Source organism: Canis lupus, chromosome X (genome assembly GCF_011100685.1).
Source record: "Canis lupus familiaris isolate Mischka breed German Shepherd chromosome X, alternate assembly UU_Cfam_GSD_1.0, whole genome shotgun sequence".
Lineage (NCBI taxonomy): Eukaryota > Metazoa > Chordata > Mammalia > Carnivora > Canidae > Canis > Canis lupus.
In genome coordinates this window covers 1,504,091-1,526,445 of record NC_049260.1, presented here as the reverse complement: position 1 = coordinate 1,526,445, position 22,355 = coordinate 1,504,091, and the positions used below count along the sequence as shown (strand labels likewise).

Sequence of the window (22,355 nt, the reverse complement as noted above, 5' to 3'; positions counted from 1 at the left end):
CGAGGGGGGCTACAAGTTCGGGCGTTTGCATGTGATTCCCCCTCGGGAAGTGTGCAGAGAGCTCTCCTCCAGAGAAGCCTTTGAAAGGGATCACGTATGCCTGGAATCTGCATCCTGCCCCCCACCGGAGGAAGGAAGACAGGTGGCTGCCAGTGAATAGAAAACACACAAACAGGAATGGGCTTTGGGCGTGGAAGGAGCTCACGGGCACGGTGGAAGGGTTAGGGAGGTGCAAACCTGCCGGCGGTGATGATGCTCGGTGCTGTGAGCACAGCTGTCCTCGGCTCTTTTCCTCTTCTTTTGGTAATCTGGTCATTTCTGAGGCAGATGCGGGGGCTGGGGCAGGGGCAGGGGCAGGGGCAGGGGGAGGGGGAGCCACAAAATGCCAGGCCTGCTCTAGAGGCATTCGTCAAGGCCGGGGCTTCCCCTGTCTGGAAGGGAGCGCAGCAGGCGAGCTCCCCCGGGGGTTAACACAGTCCGGAGGGGGAATGAATGAGTCACTGTGCTCAGCCCGAGGGGCCGCCCCGCTGCGGTAAGGCTCCTGCGGAAGAACAGCGGGTCCCCGGTGCGACCCGGCCACGGTGCCCTGCAGGGCGGGGGCGGGACGGGGCGGGTGGGCGGGGGGGGGGGGGGGCGCCGCTCCCTGCGCAACCGAACTTGCTTCCCGCCAGCTCCTTGCCTGCGCTCTGAGGCCCGAGTCCGCTGCGCACATGCGTGCAGCGGCCCGCAGGCCCCGGACTCGCAGCCTCCGCTCCCCGCGGGGCCGGCGCCCACCCCCCACCCCCAGCGCCCCAGCGCCCCAGCGCCCAGCGCCCGCCCCCGCCTTGCTCCCGGAGCGCAGCCCCTCAGGTAAGACGCCCTCCCCGCGGGGCCCGAGCGCCGGGATGCTGCGCAGCTGTCCGGAGCAGCACCCACACCCGCCCTGCAGGGCACCCCCCCAGCCGCCCCAACCTGCAGGGTACCCTCCCACCGCCCCCCACCCTGCAGAGCACCCTTCCCCCGTCCCCCCCACCCCACCCCGCAGGGCACCCCCCCCAGACCTCCCCGCCCTGCAGGGCACCCTCCACCCCCACCGTCCCCATTACCCCCCCCCCGACCTAGAAGGCACCCCCCCCCGCACTGCAGGGCACCCCCCCAGCCGCCCCAACCTGCAGGGTTACCTCACCACCGCCCCCCCACCCTGCAGAACACCCTTCCCCCATCCGCACCACCCCACCCTGCAGGGCACCCTTCCCCCATCCCTCCCACCCCACCCTGCAGGGCACCCTTCCCCCGCCCCCTCTTGCCCGCAGGGCGCCCTCCCCCCCCCCGCCTCCCCCCAGGGCACCCCCCCAGCCGCCCCAACCTGCAGGGTACCCTCCCCACCGCCCCCCACCCTGCAGAGCACCCTTCCCCCGTCCCCACCACCCCACCCTGCAGGGCACCCTTCCCCCGCCCCCTCTTGCCCTACAGGGCGCCCTCCCCCCTGCCCCCCCCCACCCTGCAGGGCACCCCCTAGCACTCCCCACGCTGGGGCACCGCCCCGCCCCCCGTCGCTCTGCAGGACACCCCCCCCAGCCGCCCCCAACCCGCAGGGCACCCTCACCCCGTCCCCCCACCCTGCACGGCCCCCCCACCCCGCCCCCCCACCCTGCACGGCACCCCCAACACTCCCCACCCTACAGGGTACCCTCCCCACCCCCCCCACCCTACAGGGTACCCTCCCCACCCCCCCCACCCTGCAGAGCACCCTTCCCGCGTCCCCCCACCCGACCCTGCAGGACACCCTCCCCCGCCGCCCCCCCCCCAGGGCACCCTCCCCCCTGCCCCCCCCCCACTGCAGGGCACCCTACCCCCGCCCCGCACGGGACTCTCCCCTAGCCCCCCTCCGCTCTGCAGGGCACCCTCCCTCCCCACCTCGCCCTGTAGGGCACCCTCCCCCGTCTTCCCCACCCTGCAGGGTACCCTACCCCTGTGCCCCCTCGCCCTGCAGGGCACCCTCCCCCGCCCCCCCTGCCCTATGGGCACCCCCCACCCCCCCTGCAAGGCACCCGCTCCCCCCACCCTGCTAGGGACCCTCCCCCCGTCCCCCCCCCTCCACCCTACAGGGCACCCTCCCCCTGTCCCCCCCTCCGCCCTATAGGGCACCCTCCCCCTGCACCCCCGGCCCCCCCCAACTCCCCTGCAAGGCACCCGCTCACCCCGCCCTGCTGGGGACCCTCCCCCATCCCCCTCCTCCATCCCCCTCCTCCGCCCTACAGGGCCCCCTCCCCCCTACAGGGCACCCTCCCCCTGCCCCCCCCTCGCCCCGCCCCCCCATCCTCGGAGGCAGTCTCTGGCAATCCTCTAGAAGGGATTTTGCAGAAACATCAGTGGGAGATCTCAGTGGTTGCCCGGGGTTGGTGCAGGGAGGGATGAATAGGTGCAGCACAGGGGATTTTAGGGCAGTGAAACCACTCTGTAGGATGCTGCAATGGTGGATCCATGTCATTATACGTTTGTCCAAACCCACAGAATGGACACCACCAACAGTGAGCCCCGATGTAAACTGAACGTCTTGGATGATAGGAACAGCACATAGGTATAATCACAAGACACCATACATCCTCCAGAAGGGAAAACAACAACAAAAAAAGTCCATGGAGCTGGGTGGCTCACACCTCACTAAAATCCTTCCTGGAAATGAATAAAGCAAATCAACAGCCATGGTTTGGTGCTAGACTTTGCCCGGTGATGGAACCCGTCAGCCTTTATCGCATCTGAAAACTTCCCTACCACCCTACGTGCGGTGTCCACGTACAGCCCACAAATGAACTTATTCCGTGGGGTCTTTCTCTACACATGCTTGGCCCTGTCCTCTCCGCGCATTACGGGCATCTGGTTGACCACAGGCTCATTACCCTGCCCTTCTGCTGAGGTGAATCAAGTGTGCAACGGTGTGAGAAATCACCTGAGATGGCCAAGGAGCTTGGGAAAAACCCCTACCACCTTGTGGCCAAGGACTGATGTTCACAGAACATGAAGGGCACGGAAAGGTCAGGCTGGATTGGAAGGACGAGGAGCCCATCTGGCCCTCCTCGGGGTGGGGGGTGGCACTCATAGGAGGGCTGGGTGCCCTCTGGGCTCAGAAGCCCCCCAACTATGGAAGCCAAGATCTCTTCAAATAACTCATGAGTAGGGCTTCAGGTCACTGCAAAGGCCATGCCAGGTCAAGGTCCCTGACCCACAGAACCCCAACTTGGCTTTCCCTTCATGTCTGAGCCAGGAGCTGGGGAATTCGACGAAGAATTCATATTTAATGGGGACAGAGTTTCACTCTGGATGGATGAGAAATTTCTGGACGTGGGTGGTGGCGATGGTTGTACAACTGTGTGAATATGCTCAAGGCCCCTGAGCTCCGTGCTTAACGATGGCTAAGACGGTACATTTCGTTCTATGCATGTATGACAATTTTTTTTAAAAGATGGATATTGGAGATTATTTCAAGTCAATAATCTTATCACTTAATTTTGCATTTTCTCTCTTTTCTACATTCGATATCAAAGTTCACAAATCTGTGGTTCACGGGGGCAAACGTCACCTGATTTGCAAATAATGTCGCAGCGGAAGCCAGCAACCCCAGTCACGTGTGTATTGTCCATGACAGCTGCCGTGTTACAGCCACAGAATGGACCATCGGGGCAGGAAAGCCCCAAATATTTTAAATTTTTTTTTTAATTTTTATTTACTTATGATAGAGAGAGAGAGAGAGAGGCAGAGACACAGGCAGAGGGAGAAGCAGGCTCCATGCACCGGGAGCCAGATGTGGGATTCGATCCCGGGTCTCCAGGATCGTGCCCTGGGCCAAAGGCAGGCGCCAAACCGCTGCACCACCCAGGGATCCCCCCCAAATATTTTAAATGCTTACCACCTGGCCCTCAATAGACACGCGTCCTATATTCTTTACGCAGCATTCAGCATCTTAAGTCTCTCCGATAAGGAAGATCATTCTTTTCATGAGTTTTCAGTCATTGTTTTAAGGTTTTATTGAGAGCATCAGAGAGAAAGTCGCCCTTTTGCTCCGTACTTACTATTTTACATATGGAATTGGTGCAAATCTGCTGCCTTTGTTATAATACACCTCTTTATTTCCTACAGGGAATAAAAGGCAGAAGACAATATGCTGCATCTGGAGCATTCCTGGTAAGACGGGATTACGGGTGATCGTTAATCTTCTGTTTCTGCTTCTACATTTCTGTACGTCCCTTTGCCAGGATGCGTCGACACAGTAGGCTTGCTCACCTAGCGCTGATTGTGCATCGGGGGGACTGGTCCTGGGACTCAGGATTCATATCAGTGACTCACACTCCCCGCATCCGGGAGCTTCTGAAGGAATCTTTTCATGTTTTCCATGGAGCCCATATGGCCAATCTTCTTCAGAGACTCAGATCCCATCTGTATTTCATGGCACTGGGGATTGGAACACTCTTGTCCTGCTCTGTGTGGACGTGGCCAAAGTGGCTCCACGGATGCCACAGTTATGGGAGTGATGAAGGTGAAACAGCCACCAGCCTTTGTGGCAATTCTTCCTTCTGATATGCCAGCACGAGGGAGTCTCTACCCTGGGCTGGAACCTCCATCACCCCAACAGACCCACTTCCCATCAGGTATCAGTGAGCGAAAAAGGTCAGTCACATTCGTGCTGGACTATACGGAGACTTTGAATGGACTCAGAATCACCAGGTGGAGGGCATCTGGGTGTCTCAGTGGTTTGAGCATATGCCTTTGGCTCAGGGCGTTACTCAGGGTCCTGGGATCGAGTCCCGCAGGGAGCCTGCTTCTCCCTCTCCTATATCTCTGCCTCTCTCTGTGTGTCTGTCATGAATAAATAAATAAAATCTTTAATAATTTTTTTTTAAAAAAGAATCACCAGATGGTATCGGTAAACCATTGCCCTGACTTTTCCCCTCTGCCTTACTCTGGTCAGTAGGTCCACTCCCACAAAGTGCCAAAGATAACCCAGTTCAGCACCGTTCACTTATTTAAGGAAAAATAAACAAGAGGCAAAGGGGAAGGAGCTATAGACGTTCCTTGGACCTGATCCATGCATAATAAGAAACCAAATTAGGGCTTTTTCTTAATCATGGGTATGATGATCTAACAACAGGGCTTCAAAAAAAAATTTACAGTGGAAATAAAACCATCAAGAGCATGAATTGTCTTCAGCTAAAAAAAAAATTAAATGCCTAAGAATGGACTCAAACTCTTCTGCAGTGGGATGCTAATATCAAAGTCCCCTAAAATGGTGACACCCCTAAAAAAATCCCATTTACAGAAGTCACGTAAATGAAATGGGAAGCAGGGTGAGGCGTTCATCGGCACCTTGTCTTTCAGGAGCTGGCTGGCTGTGATGGTCGGTGTGCTTCTGGGTGCGAGGCCCTCGGCTTGCAGGGATTTATCCGGTTCGCGTCCAAACATCCTTCTTCTGATGGCGGACGATTTTGGCATCGGCGATATCGGCTGCTATGGCAACAACAGCATCAGGCAAGGATCCGAAAATCGCTCATTGGGCATCCCGACGAAGGCACCAGTACAATGGATCTCGCTCTTCATACGTGCGATCCAGACTTCGACAGGATTCTGTGCATGTTTCCTTGAACACCCTCTCACCCTTCCTTCTTCCCACCCCAGCACTAACCCCAGCTCGAATTCATCCTGCCTGTGACTCATCACTTCACTTTGAGACATGGTTTCCATCAGCACGGCCTGTGATAGACAGTGTTTGAAAAAACATTTGTGTTGCATCTGAGGCAAAGGCCCGAGCTTACTCATGCTCCGCTTCCACCCATCAGGCCAAGACCACTCGCTCATACATGACTTCAGCGCTTCCTGCTGAAAAGCTCTGCTTCAGACAGCCGAATCCATGTCACCACCACGACATGCTTATCTGTCAGTGCTGGTCCATCTCTCTGAGAATGAGCTCACTGCATCGCCTTAGTCACATTCCCATTACCCTCGAGGGCCCGGCTCAGGCCACAGCACGAAGCTACATCTGAATCCCACCCTCCCGTACCAACTACCATATGTTGGTGCCAGGAGGTCAAATTTCCCAATCAAAACTGTGAATCCCACGTGAAAGGGCCCTGCAGACTCTCAATTCTGAGTTTCCCCTAATGCCCATCTCAGTACGAGTTGCAAAAACTTAGCAAACAATATCAAATTGAGTTTCTGTTTCTTTGATGGTTTGGATGACATTTGAAGATCTTGCCTTTTGGTCATTCCCAAGAACACCTTGATGTGTTACATGATGATGGCCTGGTTTTCTATTGACTATGTAGGTGTGCCTGTGGAAAAGCCTGTTGAGTTTGTTTGTTAAGGAATAAAACTGTTCCTGTTTCCCTCTGCAGGACTCCAAATATTGACCGCCTCGCAGAGGACGGGGTGATGCTCACCCAGCACATCGCGGCTGCTTCAGTGTGCACCCCAAGCAGGGCTGCCTTCCTAACGGGCAGATACCCTCTGAGATCAGGTTTGTCCTCCCTCATGTCCAACCATGGTTCTGGAGAAGAAAAAGCTCCCGGTGGGATCCCTGGGTGGCGCAGCGGTTTGGCGCCTGCCTTTGGCCCAGGGCGCGATCCTGGAGACCCGGGATGGAATCCCACGTCGGGCTCCTGGTGCATGGAGCCTGCTTCTCCCTCTGCCTGTGTCTCTGCCTCTCTCTCTCTCTCTGTGACTATCATAAATAAAAAAAAAAAAAAAAAAAAAAAAAGCTCCCGGTATTAGAGGAATTAAAGGGTGGGGGAGATTATTCTCCCTGTGGGTAGACAATAATCTAATCCCTCCATGTTTTTACCATCAGATTAGGTCAGTAAGAGCCATAGAGCCCCACAGATAGTGAGGTCACACAGACAGGGGGATTGAGCAGGGAGTAGACGAAAAGTTCAAAAAGTCTGTGTGATGTCCTTAGAGTGCTTCTGCTCTTTGACCCTAAAGATAAGAAACCTCCACATCAAGGGCTATCTCCTTTGGTTAAAGCCAACTGATTGCAATTGTTAACCATATCTTGAAAGACCTTCACAGAAACTCCTCAACTAGTGGACTTGTGTTTGAAAAACTAAACTAGAGACCAATTGGCTGTGGGACACATCAAACGGACTCTAGACCCTCACATGTGTGGGTCCCTGGCACCCTGTCATGCCCCAGGGAAGAAGGAGTCCCACCCAACGTAAGCAGAAACACGCCGGCTGTCTTTGTTATGGCCAAGAACCATGTATGTCTCACTAGTCTTCCCCTGAACCAGACGCATGCTCAAAGGTTTAGAAAAATCTCAGAAAGAATTCTCCAACTTCCTAAATAATGATTGATGAGGTAGATTCACTCTTGGAACCAGGTAGATCTCTAGCAAGACGGAGCTGCATTTATCAAAATGATCTAGGAGGCACAGAGCATCTTCCGAATCGGTGGTTTTCCACTGCATATTGCAGAACTTTAGAAAAATGCTTAATTTACCTTTTTTTAAACACTGGAGTAGATGCCCTGGATATATCAGAGTCCGTGTGATTTTTATCCGCGGCGTCCTACTTTGTTAGCACATACGAATTGTCTGCGGTATCCTGCAACCGTTCCAAATCTGCACTTCCACCCCCAAACCAACTAAAACCACAGTCTCTAGTGGGGAGCGGAAGCAGATGGATGGCTCAGTTGCCTAAGCATCCAACTCGTGGTTTTGGCTCAGGTCATGATTTCAGGGTCATGAGCCTCAGCCCCACATTAGGCTCCACATTCAGCCTGGAGTCTGCTTGAGATTCTCTTCCTCTCCCTGCTCACTCCCTCTGTCTCTTTCCCTAAAATAAATAAATAAATAAATACATAAATAAATAAATAAATAAATAAAATATTAAAATAAATAAAATAAAATATAAAATAAAACTTTATGGATTGACAACCAGGTTTCAGAATATTTTGGAGCTTCCCAAATGATTCCAAAGTACAGGTGAGTTTGAGAATCCCTGCATTATATAAAGACTTTGGTGAAATGATAAAACCATTTTTAAGTCTTTTTCCTTTTTTTACTTAAGTCTCTTTGTGTTTATAACCTTCACGTAAAAGGACACTAAGCCTTCTTGCTAAGTTTTCAACTAATTTTTCACCACAGGGGATCCCTGGGTGGTGCAGTGGTTTAGCGCCTGCCTTTGGCCCAGGGCGCGATCCTGGAGACCCGGGATCGAATCCCACATCGGGTTCCCGGTGCATGGAGCCTGCTTCTCCCTCTGCCTATGTCTCTGCCTCTCTCTCTTTCTCTCTCTGTGTGACTATCATAAATAAATAAAAATTAAAAAAAATTTTTTTCACCACATATTTTAAGTGAAAAATTAATAATAGTGATAAAATCTGTCAATTAATAATAATGATAGAATCTGTCAATGTGCGATGGTAACGTTTCTTTGAAAATGGTTCCCCAAAGGTATGGTTTCCAGTAATGGTTATCGTGTTCTTCAATGGACCGGAGTATCTGGAGGGCTTCCGACCAATGAGACAACTTTTGCAAAAATATTAAAAGACAGAGGATACGCCACTGGACTAATAGGTATGTACATTTTTAGTTTTAAGCACCTTTCTTTTCTATGGAGAGTATATTCAACCAAAAAGGTTGGAAAGGCAGTGGTTTTGAGGCAGTGGGATTGTCCTCCAGGCAGAAAGCTCCATGAATGCAGGGATGACCTCACTACAAAGAGTGCTTAGTGTTGGGGGCAGCCCGGGTGGCTCAGCGGTTTAGCGCCTGCCTTCGGCCCAGGGAGTGATCCTGGAGACCCGGGATTGAGTCCTGGTCGGGCTCCCTGCATGGAGCCTGCTTCTCCCTCTGCCTCTCTCTCTCTTTCTCTGTGTCTATCATGAATAAATAAATTAAATCTTTAAAAAAAAAAAAAAAAGAGTGCTTACTGCAAAGTAGTTGCTCAAGAAATATCAGCTTAATGAAACACCTGGCATTTCTTGGTATTTGTTGATGCACCTTGATTTTTTTAAAAAAAGGAAATTTTTTTCCTAAAGTCACCAAATTACCATCAACTTCCATAATGCTGTTTTCCCTAAATTCTGCACAAAAATGCGACTGCAAGGCTTAATTACTTCCCTCTCTGCTTCCATAAATAGCATACTTATGTTTCTAGATGTCAACAAACCATGTCATATATAGAATGAAGTACGATGAAGGATAATCGTTTCTTGATAGGGGCCCAAGCTGTCACTACCATTATCATGTTATAGTAATAATTTTTTATTAACAGTGCCATCTATTGATCATGAAGAGCAACACTAGCTGATACACTGAATATCAAATGCAATAGGCTTATTATCATTTTTCAAGAGAGAAATCTATTTTTGTGGAACGTTCCTTGGAAAATTGGAAAATTGCATGAGGCTTTCTGGATGAGAGATGCCATTTGGGGTGGTGGGAAGGCACATAGGTCTCTATCAACACTCTAGGAGTGACCATAGAGAAGCATGTGCCATTGATTGTACTTGAAACCTGTGCCATGTAGAACCTATGGCCTACCATGACTCTGACCACCATTACAGTGGTTTAACAAAGACAGGGAAAGAAAGATAATTCCAAAGTTGGGAAATCTTGTATACCCACTGATTATAGCAGATTGCGTTTTCTACAGCAATCAGACCGCTCCGTGCCTTCCTTATTGCTCAGTCACAGACCTTTGCAAATTCAGGTACAGTAGACTGAATCATGGTCACCAAAGATATCGTGTCCTACTTGCTGGAAGCTAAAAAAAAAAAATATTGACTTATATGGAAAAGGGGTGTTTGCTCATGGAACTAATTCAAGGATCCTGAGATGTGGAGATTATCCTGGATTACCCAGGTGGACCTTATATGCGAGGGCAAGGGTCCTGTTAAGAGCGATGTAGAGGGATATTTGACACGGAGGAGGAGAAGTTCGTGTCGCCACAGAGGCAGAGATGGGAGGGATATGACCGCAAGTCAAGGAATGCATGAGTCCCCAGAAGCTAGAAGAGGCAGGAAGGATCCTTCCCAGGAACCTACAGGGGGAACATGGCCCTGTCACAGCTTGATTCTGGACTCGTGGCCTTAGAACTGGGTGAGCATGAATTGCTATTATTTTAAGCAACCGCGTTTTTGGAAATTTGTTTCAGCAGCTCAGGAAACCATGTATCATGTAACGTCGCCACGCAGGGTCCTCATTCCCCTGTAACAGTGAAGCCAGGTTGTGATGGAACTCTACCCGTGCACCTCAACTTCCCTGCCCTATTCCTGAACCCAGCAGAGCACCTGGAATGCAGCAAGCACACAATACCTACCAGCCAGCGATCAACTAGTTGTCATGCGGGTGTACTTTTTGCCTTTCAGGAAAATGGCATCTGGGCCTCAACTGTGAATCTTCCAATGATCACTGCCACCACCCACTCAACCATGGATTCGACCATTTCTACGGAATGCCCTTTTCCATGATGGGAGATTGCATCCACTGGGAGCTGTCAGAGAAGCGTGCTGGCATGGAGCACAAACTCAATGTCTGCTTCCAAATCATGGCCTTCGCTGCCCTCACGCTCACTGCTGGGAAACTCACCCACCTGACGTCAGGCTCGTGGACTCCGGTCGTCTGGTCAACCATAGCTGCCACCTTGCTCTTCGTGACCTCATATTCTATAGGTGTCCTGATTGTTCACGCAGACTGCTTTCTGATGAGAAACCACACCATCACTGAGCAGCCCATGCACTTTCAAAGGACGACATCTCTTATTCTCAAAGAGGTCTCCTCCTTTGTCCAAAGGTGAGCATCAAAGAGTCAGCTCCATCCTAGCGCTCTGGTCCATGCTCAAAATGCATTTGAAAAAATCTTTTGAGTTCCTTTCTGTAATGGAGATATGAATGGGGAAATCGCCCTGGCCCAGAAAGATATTTTTGGTAAATTGGGCCAGAGATGTTGTTCAGTTGAGTCCAGCTTGATCGCGCCCATTGAAACAAGTGACAGGTCAGTTGAAACTTGCTGCTGGCCCCTCCTACTTGGAGCCAGTCCTCTTATGTAAGCACTGACTGATCACCTCAGGCCATATTTAACTAACAAAACAAACTGAATCACTGAAGATTTACAACAAATTCTAAATATTTTTAAAGCTCTATCATCAGAACTGTTGCTAACTTGACCCTAAATGTAAATTTGAATCACAAAGGGACTCAGTATGTCAGAGCCAAGAGGGGCCTGGTAAAAAGCTACACCAGGGTCAGTTCCATGCTCCCCAAGTGTGTCCCAGTAAAGTGGGGGACACCGTGGAAACCCAATTCACCTGGTGGTGATGAGGTTGCGATCATGTTCCAGAACGTTCTTCTCATGGAATTGCCTAACATGGGTCAGAAATGAAGCTGATAATTACAGTTGACCCTTGAGCAACATGGGGTCCCTGGGGTATCAACAGCTGACACCATGTGTTGTTGAAAATCACATATACCTTTGACTCCCCCAAAACTTAACTGTTAATAGCCTATTGTTGACTGGAAGTCTTACTGAGAACATAAGTAGTCGGTCAACCCATAGGTTGTATGAGTTCTTACAATAAAGTGAGCTAGAGAAAAGAAAATGTTATTAAGGAAATCATAAGGAAAATACATTTATAGTACTGTACTGTATTTATATCTTTAAAAAAAACCCACATATAAGTGGATCTGCAACACAATGAACCTGTGTTGTTCAAGGGTCAACCGTAGCTTGCAAACGGCAGCAGGTGAGCCTGAGGTGCCCCAAGTAAGTCTAAGACGTTCGCTTTTGTTTCTGTACTTTAACGACACACAGTGGGTCATAGAGATCAGATGGAGAGAGGGACAGGTGAGGCATCGCCTCGGTGGGGGGACGGTCAAACGGAAATCAATAACCTAATAATCATCATTTTAAAAGTGTGTTTTTCAACAATCATGTCAGAGCCTAAACTTTGTTGCTTGAGAGCAATTAAACAGAAAACCATATACGCAATGTCATTTTGTTCTACACGCTAATGTTCGGGACGGGAACATATCCCGAAATAATTGAATGGAATAATTGTCAGATCAGACAGTTGCCTGGCCTTCTTCTGTCTTATCTTCGCTTGCCAGAAGTATGTAGGGTTATAAGTTGATAAATTCAGGGAAAGAATGCACAATATCAGTGCAAATTTTGCAACAGGCTTTATAGAAGTGTCAAGTCATCCCATTAAAGAGTAGCAGATACACTCGTTTGGACGTGATCATCTCCGTCTGTATTTTGCATCCCCGGGACCCGAATCTCTGCTTTATGTAAAAGTGGCTCCAGTCGCTGTTATTTATTTTCAGAAACAAGCACAGACCTTTCCTCCTCTTTGTCTCCTTTCTACACGTGCACACCCCTCTGATCACTACCGAGAAGTTCCACGGGAAGAGCGCGCACGGGCTATACGGGGATAACACGGAAGAGATGGACTGGATGGTGGGTAAGTGCCTTTTCCCCGGTGAAAACGGAACTGGTGCTCCTCCCGGAACAGCAGGAGGAAAGGACATGCGGGATGAGATGACATTAATCCAGGCGACAGCTGGGAGAGGCAGTGTGAGTAGTGCCATCTCCTCAAACGTGAAGGGTGTACGCGATTATAGCCTTTTCCTCACTGTGTTTGCTTTGTTTCTGCTCATCACTGTCTTAGGTGGGGTGATTTTCGATTGTCTCCCAGGAGAACATAGATTAAAATCCCCATGGGTAGGATGGTCTTGCTCTGTTTTCCTCCTGCATCCCCTGGGCTTGGAATCGTATCTGGCACGACAGACAGCACACATTTCTTCAATGGTACATGGATATGGACACAGCCATTTTTCTGAGTCTCACCCAAGGACTTGGGTGCCCCTGAGTTGATGTAGTGGCAGACAGAGAGGGCCAGGAGCTACAGCAGCATGGGAATCAGAGATTTCAGGAGAAAACATACTTTTAAAAATCTGTTGAAAACGTCACCTTGGAGGAAAATGCATTATTTGAGTGAATTGTTGGGGGAAATGCTGGACGTTGGGAGACACGTAGGCAAAGAGCAATGTCACATCACATCCCTAGTGGGGCTTCAGGACAAACTCACTCAGTACTGCACTATGGTCCTGGTGTGGAAGAGATTAAGAATCGCTGGAAAATACAGGCTGTTTTACGTGATACCAAATATTAAGCGTTTAAAACACAATTCACCATGACGCAAGTTGAGGGAAACACTTTTTCTGTGAATATAGGTGAGGATGTAGGTAATAGAACACGTACTGGATGATAAAGTCTGAAATTCTCCAGTACAGAGTTAAAAAACAAAACAAACAAAAAAAAAAAAAACCTTAAGTCCCTCAAGATAAGGAACTCTGAAGCCGTATTTCAAGAATCTTCTCTATGGCTTCTGTGCCTCTGTGTTCCAGTTTCAAACTCAAGCCACAGTATGATCATTTTTTAAATGAAAACCGTTGTCCTGGTGCAGGTAGGTGAAGGAGAAGGGATTTTTAGGACAGAGAATCTATTTTGTCTGATACTATAATGCTGGATGCATAGCATTATGCATTGGTCAAAACCCTTAAAATGTACAACACCAAGAGTGAACTACCACAGAAACTAGACTTTGGTTAATAGTAATGTGTCACTATTGGCTCACTGATGACACGAAGACTCGGCTTACCCGTAAAACCCAAAGCTGTTCTAAAAAGATTATAATAAATAAATAAATAAATAAATAAATAAATAATAAAAATATTATTAATTTAAGGAGGGGGATTTAGTAGAACCGCAAATTCACAAATCTGTGTCCAGAACAAAGCACCTGAAAACAAAGAAATGGTTGAACCGTGGATGAGACCAAGAAAGAGCAAAAATAATGACACGGTTAATTTAAAGTTAAGTGAATGGACAATTAATTGTCTTAATTGCGCTCAGTCGAACCAATAAAATGCAGGATCATCAGACCGTATCAAAAAGCAAGACCGGAACCCCAAAGACATGCTGTTTAGATCTAACGGCACAGATTAGGTCACAGGAAAAGCTATCCAAAAACAGGATCTATTTGAGACCATACTCAACTTTCACGGTGTCCGGTCCTCATGACAGGGGGCAGATTAAAAGCCTGACCCATTGTTAGAAATAAAATAATATGATTCTTCTCGTCCAGTTAAAAAAAAAAAAATCTCATGGACATGGCAAATTGCATCAACCATAAGCTTTCCCTTTGAGGTGACTATAAGACACCTGGAGCCAGAGGTGTAAACTATTCTTCATCAATGGACACATGTCGCCAATGCCATTGTCAGCCTTCTTCCTAGAGCCCCTTCCATCTCCTTCTTTTTTTTTTCTCCCCCTTTCCTTTTTTTTAAATTGAAGTATGATTGACTCTATAATCTTCTACCTCCTTTTTAAGACTTTGCTATGTTGTCCTATGTAGTGTATGCCCTACAGCTTGCCTTAAACTTTTTGGAAACAGGATGGGGTGTATCTAAGGGCATATATGAATCTTGGGTCAGCATGATTCTACTGCTGCTCACCCCCATTAGATGTTAACGCTAAAGCCTCCTTCTCACGGAAAGATCCAGAATGCTGAAGCACACGCTGAATACTTTGGTTTCAGACCCTCTTCCATTTTGACCGGCTCAAATGCATGTATCCTCTGCAGGGCAGATCCTTGATACTTTGGATATGGAAGGGTTGACCAACAGCACGCTTGTTTATTTTACGTCGGATCACGGGGGATCTTTAGAGGCCCAACTCGGAAAGGAGCAATATGGCGGCTGGAATGGAATCTACAAAGGTAGAGAGATGACCAGATCCTTGTGTATGGTCTTTATCCCCATCCTACAGTTCCCAACCCTTCCCATGGAATGGGGCCACCCACCTCAAGAGAATCACCAGCGACTTTGCTTTGCGATTCAGGGTGGAAATGACAATTTGTCATGGTCAAATCAGTTGTGTGTGTGTGTGTGTGTGTTTTTCCTTTTGCACAATGCCATGGGTTTTGGTATATTCACGGAATTGTGCAACCGTCCCCACCGCTGAATTGCAGAACATGGTCACCTACTCAAAAAGAGACTCAGTACCCATTTGCAATCATTCCCCGGTTCCTCCTTCGCCCAGCCCCGGGCAAGCACCAACTTATTTCAGTCTCGGTGTGTTTCCCCATCGTAACCATGTCATGTAAATGGAGCCATGCAGTATATGCGGTCCTTGGCTACCGGCTTCCTTCACCGTTTTCCAGGTTCATCCACATTTTTACAAGTGTCACTGCTTCATTCCTTTTCATGGTTGAATAACCTTCCGTTGTATGGATGCACCACATTTTGATTATCCCTCCATCAAGTGATGGACTCAGGAATTAGGCAATGCATCCAAGCAGAGTGGGTACCACGGCAGCCACATCATATTCAAACTGGAATCCTATCAACTACAGACACATCATCCTTGGATGTACCCTCCCCCCCGCCCAAAGATCGTAAAACACGCTGCCAAAAAAAACATGGGACAATCACATTCTTTTCTGTTCATGTTTACACACAGGTGGCAAAGGGATGGGGGGCTGGGAAGGTGGAATCCGCGTCCCAGGGATCTTCCGGTGGCCTGGGGTGCTGCAGGCCGGCCGCGTCATCCACGAGCCCACCAGCCTGATGGATGTTTTCCCCACCGTGGTCCAGCTGGGGGGCGGTGAGGTGCCCCAGGACAGGTACAGTCAGCCCAGGGAACCCTAGCAACTCAATTTTGCACAGAAACATGTCTGTGAAATGTCATTGTCCTTCTTGTATTGCATGACACATCCATGAAATGAGTATCTGGGACAACACTCTAGGCTCCCTGTTATTAGCGACAGGGGTCAGCTGTCTGCTTCATTTTATACGTACGAATCCACTTCTCCTCTCCCGATTCTTAAGTGGAGGCATTTTATTATGGCGGTCATTGAAAAAGGTAACAGTTCATCACAGGAAGCTCCTTTTCACGTAGTGTGGTAGAGATTTTGCATAGATTCCAATTTTCCTTTGTCTTAAAAATTACAGAAAATTTAGGGTGGGGGAGTAGAAAATAAAATTATGTCATAATTGATAATTATGTATACAATCATATAATTATTACGCAATCACATGATAAACGATCCTCATACAATTACAAATTTACGATATATATCATGTATCTAGATCTACATCTAGATCTATCTAGATATGCAGATTTAGATATATCTTTTAGATAGATTTTCCATAGTTTATATGTATTTATGTAAATATATATAGAGATTTAGAGGTCCTTGTGCCTCTAAATAAATATTTAATAATTAATATTTAATTAATAAATAAAGAATTTAATGCCTTCATGGTATTTTCTTTCAACCATCCCCTTATAGTTGGACACTAGCCTTGCCGTAAAAAAACAAACAACAACAACAAAAATAACCACTATCTTGTCACGTTACTGCCTGTCATAATTACTTCCTTAGTAAGAATCCTTTAGAACGTAAATTCCTGAGTCAAAGAATATGGCCATTTATAGGTAAATCTCTTGATATGTTTTGTCAAATCGTTCCTTGGGGATCACCACCAGCCATAAGGGAGATGTCTATTTTAAAACATAATAGAACTAAAATAAATATAAATTCCTGTATAGGTTCCTCATATGTGTGTATACAAACATACATATATGTGTGTATTGTAATTTTCACTGTTTTATCACTAGAGAGGTTGACTGTTTCACCTTAACATTCTGTTTTTTCTTGCACTGAATATCATATGTTTTTTTAATATTTTTCCCCTAATTGGATGCTAATTTTTATTTTAATTTATTTTAATTTATTTTAAAGATTTTATTTATTTATTCATGAGAGACACAGAGAGAGAGAGAGACAGAGACACAGGCAGAGGGAGAAGCAGGCTCCATGCAGTGAGCCCGACTCGGGACTCGATTCTGGGTCTCCAGGATCACACCCTGGGCTGAAGGCAGGCGCTAAACCGCTGGGCCACCCAGGGCTGCCCGGATGCTTATTTTTAAATTAAGTTATAATGTATCATTTGCTTTAAAAATACAAATTTACGTGACATGTATATTGCAAATGTGTTGTTGCACTAGAAGGTAAAATAAATACAGCCATATAGTGTGTGCATATATATGTGCTTGTGCGTATATGAATACATATATTTGAAGGTGTAATTATATATATGTATACACATGTATGCACGCACATCCATGTTCTTGATAGATTCTTTTATTTCATTTTTCATGATAAATTAGAGTTACTTAGTAACTCTAAGTAAAGTCGACTTGGGGTTCTGAATTCTCTACCTTGATAAAGAACATGGGTCAAATTACAGAGAAAGATCCCTTTTTAGATTAGAGTTTTTAGATTAGATTTTTAAGATTAGATGAGATTTTTTAGATCTAAAGATCCCTTTAGATTTTAGACTTTTACATCTGTAAAAATCTATCCTCAGTATCGATGATTTACTTTTGATCCTGAAAACTGACCAGGTCACTGGGACAGAAAATGCTCAGGGCCATCCCTGCAAATCACAAGTGGTGGATTTGGGCTTTCTCCTAAGAAGGGTGGAGAAAAGTGCAAGTGGGATCCCAAGAAACCTCCACCCATCCTGAATGGGACTGGAGCTGGATCTTGGAAACTGAAGAAGACGAGGAAGTTGGAAAGGGGGGGGAAGACAAGGCAGGCAGGCGTTGGGGAGGGGCTTCGGAGGCAGACAAGGAAATGGTACCCGGTGTTGATGAAGAACGCACCATATCCCTTAATGGCTTAGAGCCCAATAGAGTGTAAGACCAAAAAGGCATTTCACCGAATCCTCAGCTTTTTCTTGCATTCATAATAAGGTTGGGCAGGTGACAACAAGCCGAGCATGTCGGATCCTCGGGGCTCTTTTAGCCAAAGCTGAGGTCTGTAGACGAGTCATGGGAGTGGTTGTTTCAATGCTTCCCCAAGCTCGCTAAGGCTCGCGCGTGCCTTGTGTGCGCACTTGCAGCATCCGTGAGTCTCCGTGCTCCTGTCTAGGGTGACTGATGGCCGGGACCTGCTGCCCTTGCTGCTGGGGACAGCGCAACACTCTGACCACGAGTTCCTGCTGCACTACTGCGAGAATTTCCTGCACGCAGCCCGCTGGCGCCAACGGGACGGTGAGTGCTCTGGGTGACTGAGTCGCATCTTGGCCTCTGCTCCCGTGGCTCTGCTTCACACCAGCCCTTTTCTCTGTTTCTTGGCACTGATCTTTCCTGACATCAGCAACATCCTTGCTAACGCAAGCCGCCAATCACCTTAGCACCCCATTACCGGCGCTTATGGGATTTTCATATGGCTTTCCTGCGAACGAGTGCTCCAGTCGGCCTCTCCCGCTTCGAAGCCTCTGCCCTTAACAACGCTGGTTTCCACCCGTCTCAACCGCCTCAACTCAATGACTCCATTACCTCCTTGTTGTAATAATCATAACTTTGTGATATAAGCAGCAACGTCCGTGCGGAATAATCTTTGTACTTAGAAATTCCCTGGGCTGTTTTGGCCCAACTGGGCTTTTAAAATAACTGTAAAATCATTTTTTTTTAAATTTACAGCTAGATTATTTAAAATCCTATGGAAATATGAATTAATTGGCTTTGCATCCCATGTGTAAACTCTACTCAGGGAGAAGACTGGTTATCTTCATATCAGATTTTCCCAACTGAAACATGTTATGTCCCTCCACTTATTCTTCTTATTTCAAAAGTATTCATTTCATCAAGCACAGTTTCTCCTGTCCCAAGTAATCTCATTGTATTTCATTTGCCTCCACGTTTATATGGATCTGTTCTCCATCTTCAGCTAACTGGCATATCCAGAGGTTTTCTGTTTTTAGGCGTCATTTTTCTTTCGAAAATCCAGTTCTTACATCTGCTCAAAAACTGTTATTTTTAAATTTTATACGCAGCTGATTTCCACCGCTACCTTTGCCTTCTGATAACAGAGTTTCACCTAATTGAGTGACTTTTCTTCATTTCTAGTTCCCTATTATTTTGCCACGTGCTGATATTTTCTCCTCTCTTTTGGATTTGCCCTACGATTGATTGGATGTGTGACTTTGTGATTGCGTAGGTTTTATGATTCTTTTCTTCCTCTGGTGTTTGGGAAGAGCCGTATTCTCCTTGTGATTTATCTCTTACCTTTCCATTCCTCAAAACCATCCTCTTAGAAGCCTCCAGCGGTGTGAATCAAGAGCGAAGGCATACCTCTTGGGATTTCCCTTATTTAAGAGACATCTTTTTTTTCTTTTTCTTTGAATGTCCCTCCTTTTCATCCATTCTTTTCAATATCATTGTAATCTGGTATGACTTTCATTGCTACATTTTTGGTTCTTCAAAATCACTTATTACACATCTCCTTCCCTTTTTGAGGGTTTTCTAAAAACCGTCATTCCATTGTACAGCCCAGTCTACAACCATGCATGCCTAGCAGCACAGATAACCAGGTCCAGTGTTCAAATCTGTTCTTTTACACTGTGGCTACCCCATCACTGACCTGTCATCTCTGTTATTGGGCGAATATTTCTATATTTTTTTAACGGTAAGTAGAGTGTATTCCCACGGCCCAAGCCTCTTCAATGGTACCCCTAAGTGGCCTCCAGAGGTCTCCTGTTCATCCTACATGCATGATCCACTTAACCCCCTGCTGAAAATCATCCCAAGACCACCCATTGCACACACATCAGGATAAATTCGTCCTTGTACTATGAGCGAGGCCCTCCCCATCTCAGAACACTCATAGGGCGACTGGATCTCCATGTGACTGGCTCATTCTTGATGGTCAAGTGCAAAATTACCTTCCCAGCAAGGCTTTCTTGACCCAAACGAGTCCCCCTACACTCATGCACCCCACACACTCACACCTACCTCCACCATCACCTCCTGCCACCTGGACCAGTTGCATTTTTTCCCCAGGCATTTTGCACTTCACCGTTTCCTTATTGTGTATGTTTACCACTATCTGGTCTGAGACTTTATCTCTCTTCTCTTTGTTCTTAACACATTTGCTGGATTATGGAAGTAGTGAGTGACCTTTATTGAGCAGGTGACAGAAGGTATTCCATTTCACCCCGGAGACAATGGTAGATGACAAAGGCTATGCCCATGACTCAGGTGAGCAAACTGGGAGTTGCTAGGTCACCCTAAGTGCTCAGAGGTGGACAGAGGACAGAGACGTTAATCACAGGGTGCAGGTCTGTAAACACCAAAGCACAGGGGCACCAGCTCCAGGAAGCAGGACTTGGGCAGGGCGTAAGAAGGAGGGGGCATGCCCTCCTGCTTGCACACACTTGCTAGGGAGGGGCCTAGGGCCGTGCTTCCTGGCCTCCTTCTCCTGATCCCAGGAGCAGCTGTGACCCATATCTGTCCCTGCTTCCTGGTCTTTCTGCCCCTGGAGGAGGCAGGGCCACTAGAGTCCTCTCTACCCTCCAGTGACACACATGGCTTCCCCAGACTCACTGGTGCCATTTTAAGCCTCTGAGCATCCTGCCTGGGACAACCTATGACAGGAGGAGCTCACTCCTTTGCCAACAGCTTTCCCGAGTTGTGATTCCGTCTTAGCTCGGGACAGACTGGTGGCTTCCAGACAACAGACATCTGCTGGGTGGTAGATGGCCACCTTCTTGCTATGTCCCCACATGGTGGAGAGACACAAGGGAAGCAAAACTCTGTCCTGACTCTTGTCAGAGCTCATCCCATTCCTGAGGGCTCTGTCCTCCTGACCTGTTAACCTCCCAACGACCACCTCCTGGTTCCATCCTGTTGGGGGTCAGGGCTGCGATATATGAATTTTGGAGGCACGCAAATTCGGTGTGTAACATTCACATACTGTAAGAGTCAGTCTTTTAAAATGTACAGCTTGGGAGCATTTAGCACATTCAACATGTTGTGCAGACATCATCTGTGCCTAGTTCCAGAACATCCCATTCCTCCAGAGACCCGGTCCCCTTTAGCTCTCACTCCCCATTCTCCCACCCAGGCACTGGTATCCACCCTTTTACTTTCTGGGTCTATGGATTTGCCTGTTGTGGATGCCTCATACAACTGGGATCGCACACTCTGTGGCCTCGTGTGTCTGGCTTCTCTCACCGTTTTTGAGGTTTATGTCAGAGCTCCATTTATCTTTATGGCAGAATGCCATCCCCTTGCGGGGCTGGGCCACATTGGCTTATCTGCTTATCCATTCCTTGCTTCAAGGACACATGGGCCTGTCTCCAGCAACACATTCTATGTCTCCACGTGAGCCCCCTGACATCCTTGTCCTTCCCTCAGGAGGAAGACTGTGGAAGGTGCACTACATGACCCCACTGTTCCACCCAGAGGGAGCCGGTGCCTGCTACGGGAGAGGGGTCTGTCCCTGCTCTGGGGACCAGGTAGCCCATCACGACCCGCCTTTGCTCTTCGACCTGTCCAGAGACCCTTCTGAAGCCCACGCCCTCACTCCGGACACGGAGCCCTCATTCTATCACGTGATGGACACAGTGGCTCGGGCCGTGGAGGAGCATCGCCGGACCCTCATCCCAGTTCCGCTGCAGCTAGATACGCTGGGCAACATCTGGAGGCCCTGGCTGCAGCCGTGCTGTGGCCAGTTCCCCCTCTGCTGGTGTGACCGGGAAGGCGACCCACGATAACTGCCCGGCGGGACAGCCGGGTCACCCCCAACCCCTGCCCTTCGTTGCCGGTGGAAATTAAACACCCCTGTGAAGTTAAGTCGTGCATTTCCATGAGTGGAACAGTTGTGCCCTTCAAAACGCAGAGGTATAAGGAAGAGGCAGGGGCGTGCGCTCATCGCGGCAACACGAGCCAGGAGGGGTCGTTCAGGCCCGGCAACAAGGGAGTGGGGAGCAAAGCCCGTCCTGCTATGGGCATTTCCACCAGCGGACCCCAGCCCCATCCGTTTGGTGGGACCCCACCAAGAGTGCGCAGTCCCAGTGGAAGCTATTCCTGTGTCATACGGAGTAGGGGTTCGCGTGCGCAGAGACGTCCTTGGCTGTGGGGCCTGGGGGAAGATCCCCATCCTGTTGGAGGCCCATCCTGGGCGCGTCCAGTGCGACGAGCCGGGTCCTCATGCAGTGACCTCCCAGTACAGAGCAGGACACCGAGTACCCAGGACGGCCCCCCAATTCTGGGCTTCCCTAAGTCACCAGGGCATGTGTTCACCAAGAATCACTTGAAGAGGCCCCGTTTGAAGTGACTTTTTCCTCCTCGACGCTGAAAATAATAAACCGACACTCTGAGTTGGCCCCCGGGTCTCCCCTTCTTTTTTTTAAATATTTATTTATTTGTTTATTTATTTATGATAGAGAGAGAGAGAGAGGCAGAGACACAGGAGGAGGGAGAAGCAGGCTCCATGCAGGGAGCCCAACGCGGGACCCAATCCCAGGACCCC

General features: G+C 48.5%; 1 protein-coding gene across 1 annotated transcript; it reads left to right on the top strand.

The window, feature by feature from the left end:
- Window positions 1-4,138: 4,138 nt before the first annotated feature.
- Window positions 4,139-21,597, top strand: ARSL (arylsulfatase L). Its single transcript, NM_001048122.1, is given in 10 exon segments — window positions 4,139-4,161; window positions 5,353-5,502; window positions 6,366-6,487; window positions 8,423-8,545; window positions 10,339-10,762; window positions 12,292-12,428; window positions 14,613-14,747; window positions 15,491-15,653; window positions 17,970-18,091; window positions 21,239-21,597. Coding segments are annotated over 10 exon segments (1,758 nt in total).
- Window positions 21,598-22,355: the final 758 nt, after the last annotated feature.